This window comes from Callospermophilus lateralis, chromosome 2 (genome assembly GCF_048772815.1).
Source record: "Callospermophilus lateralis isolate mCalLat2 chromosome 2, mCalLat2.hap1, whole genome shotgun sequence".
NCBI lineage: Eukaryota > Metazoa > Chordata > Mammalia > Rodentia > Sciuridae > Callospermophilus > Callospermophilus lateralis.
Window position 1 is genome coordinate 166939519 of NC_135306.1, and position 4995 is coordinate 166944513.

Consider the following 4995-nt stretch of genomic DNA (forward strand, 5'->3'; position numbering starts at 1 on the left):
AAGAAGCTGCCTGAATGTGAAGCCTAGAATCGGTCTACTAAAAACACACGTGTGGACCGCAAGTCCTAGGGAGAGGGTCTGATTTGGGAAAGATCTGTGTAAGGTTTCTGAAAACACCTCTCTCCAAGATGCCAGGGACTTTAGGGATTATCATCACCTCAGGTTATACTTTGACCCTGGAGATGGTCTCTGTCGGGCCAATCCATAGTAACCCAGGGTACTTTGTTGTTGTTGTTTTAATTCATTCTGTGTGTGTGTGTGTGTGTGTGTGTGTGTGTGTGTGTTTTGTTGGTTTTTCTACCCTAGTAGAAAAGGTTGGGGAATATTTCTCTTCTTCTCTAGAATTGTTTGTACAAAATAGGAACAATTTACCTTTTTGAAGGGATAAACAGACCCATCTAGACATACGATTTTCTTTATGGGAAGATTCAATCTTTCAAAATAATGAGATCCAGATTTTCATTTTCTTCTTCTGTCTTTGTAAGTTATATTTTTCTAAGAATGTGTTGATTTGTATCTAGTTTCAAACTTTATTGCTGAAGCATCCCATGGGATCCTCTTACTATATTTTCCGTTTTACAGAATATACAATGTAGGCTTATGTTGATCCATGTTATGGCCCATGTATGTACATATACTTTATCCCCAATTTAAAAAAAAAAAAACTAGTGCCTTATATCTTTTTTTAAATAAAATCAAAACAATGATGTTTTCTGATCACCCCATGGCCAGTGTTCCCAGTAACACCATCACAGGCTCATATTACAGTGACAAACTGGATTTCATGAACATTTATTAAGCACTTTTATGTGTTCTAGTATTAGGCATAAAGAATTCAGTAACTACTTCAACAAATTTCTCTGCTGTCAGTTCACAGCTAGATTTCTGGAGAGCAGAGAGAAGACACTCAGTACTTCTTAGGCAGGCCGGCAGGTCTGAAGTGATTGGGGTCTTTGCCACTCCGGCCCCATTCGTTGGCAAACTGGTCAGCCTTCGAGTCCTCTGCTCCATGGCCTGTCAATCTCTGAATATTCTCTCTGGCATTACTGTAATCAAGGCAGGCAGGAAGGAGATTAATCATTAGGCTAATAAGCAACAGTCCCACCTTTTCAAAGTAAAGGCTCTGAGAAGAGTCCAGGAAAGCCAAGGAAAGGGGGGTAAATACCGCCCCTCCCTGGCACAGCCCTACTCAGCCCAGGCTGGTCAACCTGAGAACAATAGCACCCAAGAAGGAGGGTTGGGAATCATCGAAGCCCACCAGCCACTCAGAGCCCACATCAAGCACTGACTCAGAGAAAAGCTCCAGAGAATGGGCAAGAAGACGAGGGGCCACAGCCTCCACGGGAAACTTGGCTGCTCAGAAGAGAGTCCCCTCCTGACTATCCAAGGCAGTCAAGCTCTGCTCACCCAGGCCTGGCATCCCTGGGAACCTGCCTTACCTGATCACTTTAGCAGCCCAGGCACCCCCAGGTCCCCTACGGGCGGCATCATAGTTCCCTCGGGCATGGAAGTACTTGTCTGAATTTTTGTAATTGGCTTCCCGCATGTCAGAGTAAGCTCGCCACATGTCTCTAGTCCCTGGAAAGGAAAGAAAATGACAACAATGATCATGCCCTGGCATATTAGAGAAGTAAAAAATTTTCCTCCAAGTCAGAAGATTTCAGCCTTTGACAAAGCCCTTGGAATGAATATTGGCTTAAAAGGAGTATTTCTTTTTATACTGGGTTAAGGTAATGAGAATCACACTCAATACAAGTTTTGTTCTGTTTGATTCCATTCTTTGTTGCTATTTTGTTTTTGACCGTGTGTGGTGCATGTAAAGATGTGGGATGATCTTTAAGGGATATTCATTGCATAATGATCCTGTATCTGGAAAGATCCAGGGACCCTTCTGACTAAGTGTGAGAACATGAGGTTCTGAGGGAGGCTATGACCTACATATGACCTCTCCAAACCTAGGCAATGGGAGAAAGTCATCCTCATGAGCAGAATGAGGACAGTTCTATCTTGAGTACATCTGAATGTCCAGGCTATATTTGAGCCTGAATGACTATCAGAATCCAAACAGAGGTGACAAAGGCGAGTTCTCTAAGAGAGATTTAAATAAACCAAATCAGGTTCAAAACTTCAAAACTTCAGTGTCCTCCCTAATAAATGAAAGAACATTGATCTAAGGAGTCAGTAGAGCATTGTGAGGTCTTGAGTTTGATCCCTAGCATGGCAAAAAAAAAAAAAGTATTTTTAGCTGGATGTGTGAGAATCTAGATGGATCAACAGCAAATCCTTAAAATAATTATTCAGAAACTATTGCAGAAAATTAATAATACCTGAAATTTTTTTTCAGTACTGAGTATAGAACCCAAGGCCTCAGGCATGCTGGGGAAGCATTGTACCACTAACTTGATCCCCAACCCCAACACCTAAAATTTTAAATACTACATTTTGAAAACAAAATCTTGCCATTATGGCTAAAGAAGTATTTTTCCATGCTGTTGGTTTCCTGGCGATGTCTTGTTCCTAATAGAACCATTGGGGAGGAAACTCATTGCATCTTCTGTTGTGGACAGAGGAACTAGAGTTACCTCCCAAAGGTACCCCATCCCAACTATTTACCATTTCTTGGGTAAAGAACGGAATTATTATTCACAATCCCTCAATATTGTCTATAAACAGTAGATAAAATTCTAGGAAATCTACCTAAGTTCAATCCTACTCTTCTTTGGGGTTTTATCAGGTACCTTAGGCTCTTGTGTGCCTTAGTTTCTCTAGGAAGGGGTGATGACTACATCACAGGGATTAAAAGATAAACACTAATTCATTCATTACTGAAAAGCTCGTAGTACAGTGTCTAGCCCATATTAAGAGCTTAGTTAATCGTGGTTGCTCTTACTATGTGATTGAGAATGCACTGGTTCTGCTCAGCATTCCCACAAACATGTGGATGCAAACCAAGGATAGATGGCCTTGACTTAGAAATAAGCTATCCCTGGATTCCCACTAGAGGGCAGTAGAGCCCCACTTGTTTTAGGAGAACACCACCAAATTCCAGAGCTTACCTACATTGTTGCTGAAAAGTTGCCTCTCAAACTTTAAGTGGCCTCTAGCCTAGTGATCCCCATAAAAGAGTGAAAAAGGTAGCCAGAAAAGCTCCATGAACTACTACAATTAAGAAACAAAAAAGTTCCTTCTCTATCCAGCTGTGACTTTGACAGTGGGGATGTCTGCTCAGGTGAATCACCTGAGCCAGATGTAGCCTCCTGCCCCCATCCTTTGATCCTTACCTTGACCAGCTTGCTTGAGGAATTCGCCCCATCTTTGGCTGTTAACTCCCAGGACCAGGAAGCAAAAAATGATGCTAATTAAAAGCTTCATTTTGCTGCAGAGTCAAAGAAACACAACCTAGAATGATTCGTGTTTTGGGAGGGATTTTTATATTTTGTAATGTTGATTCATCATTGCATTCCAATAATAAACCTCAATCAATTTTACACACAAACATGCGTGTGTGTGTGTGTGTGTGTGTGTGTGTGTGTGTGTGTGGAGAGAGAGAGAGAGAGAGAGAGAGAGAGAGAGAGAGAGAGAGGAGAGCTAAATACGTTTTCAAAAGGTTTGACTCTTCATTTTCATCAATCTTATTAGAATCCAATGTCTTAGAGATTGCAATGCACTGTTAGAATAAACTACTTCCCATTTCAGTCATTCCTTATCAGCTCTAAACCTCCACTGTACAGGAAATTTCCAAATAAGCATTTGGGGATTTTGATACATTCCTCTCTGTATTATGAGATGAGTTAAATCATCAATAAATATTAATATAATGCCTATTGTAACCACCACTGAATTCACACAAATGCACACAACAAAACTCTACCCTGAAAAGTATTCACATCTGGTGAATTTTAATTATCAGAATATTAGTTTTAGGAAGGATGTAGAGAGAGAAAGCTGAGATACAGCCCAAGAACACTGGTGGAAAAAGAGAATTGTCAGAGTAAAATGGTTGAAAAGTTCTAACACCTCACCCTGGGCTGTGGTTCCTGCTGAGTGAAGCTGCAGCTGCTGCCTGTGCCACCTGTTGGAGAGATGTGGCGGCTGGTATTTATATACTGGCGCTTTCTAACGGAGCAAACCTCTTCTCCCTCTTGCACAATCCCTTTTGGTCAGAATCCAGCATCCAGATGTCTCTTCACACATATGGTCTTGATTTTCCCAGATGATGCAATCTGACAACTTTCAGGAGTGTAGCAAGTTGGGGTTTTCTACCTATTTCCCATATTACTACTGACGGGCAAAGTTTTTCTCCCTCTACATAATAATGTACTGACAATTTGAGGTAAAGGGTAGTCAATATTGGAAAAATAGCTTTGATCTTGTGAAGAATGTAAGAATACAGAGTAAATGGAACAGCTGAGCTGGCTCCACCGCAAGGGACATGAACTGGGACTTAGGGTACAGGAGTAGGTAAAGAAAAAAATAGAGAAACCAGGAAAATAAAACTGTTAGCATCCATGTGGATGTTTTCAGCACTGAGAAAAGGAATCTTCCAGATGCCAGTGTATTTGTGATGAGTTGCTATGGAAGATCACATGGCAGGTTATATCTGAAGGATGCTATAATCCAGGAATGTTGAACAGTAGTATAGAAATTTGTTACAAAGTCATGTAGATATGACACATGATAAAGATGATCAGGAAATGGCCCACTGGCTACTAATTATCAAAGTAGTAGATTCAGGAAGGCATCAGAGAGAGCTGGGATGCAGCACAAGAATGCTGGGAGGGTGCTGGTGTAGTCAGGAAAGCAAGACTGTGCTTTATTATATAAGTTTATTTATTTTATTTTATTAAAATTTTTTTAATATTTATTTTTTAGTTTTCGGCTGTTACAACATCTTTGTTTGTATGTGGTTCTGAGGATCGAACCCGGGCCGCATGCATGCCAGGCGAGCGCGCTACCACTTGAGCCACATCCCCAGCCCCATTATATAAGTTTAGT

The 4995-nt window shown here is 41.0% G+C and overlaps 1 protein-coding gene across 1 annotated transcript; it reads right to left on the reverse strand.

Annotated features, from left to right (window-relative positions):
- Positions 1 to 783: 783 nt before the first annotated feature.
- Positions 784 to 4090, reverse strand: LOC143391533 (serum amyloid A-3 protein). The gene is made up of 4 exons (XM_076844247.1): positions 4023 to 4090; positions 3282 to 3376; positions 1440 to 1578; positions 784 to 1046 (listed from the first exon to the last, which is right to left on the reverse strand). Exons 2-4 carry the CDS (start codon positions 3370 to 3372, stop codon positions 908 to 910), a joined length of 369 nt encoding a protein of 122 aa, XP_076700362.1. The 5' UTR covers positions 3373 to 3376; positions 4023 to 4090; the 3' UTR covers positions 784 to 907.
- Between the last annotated feature and the right edge of the window lie 905 nt (positions 4091 to 4995).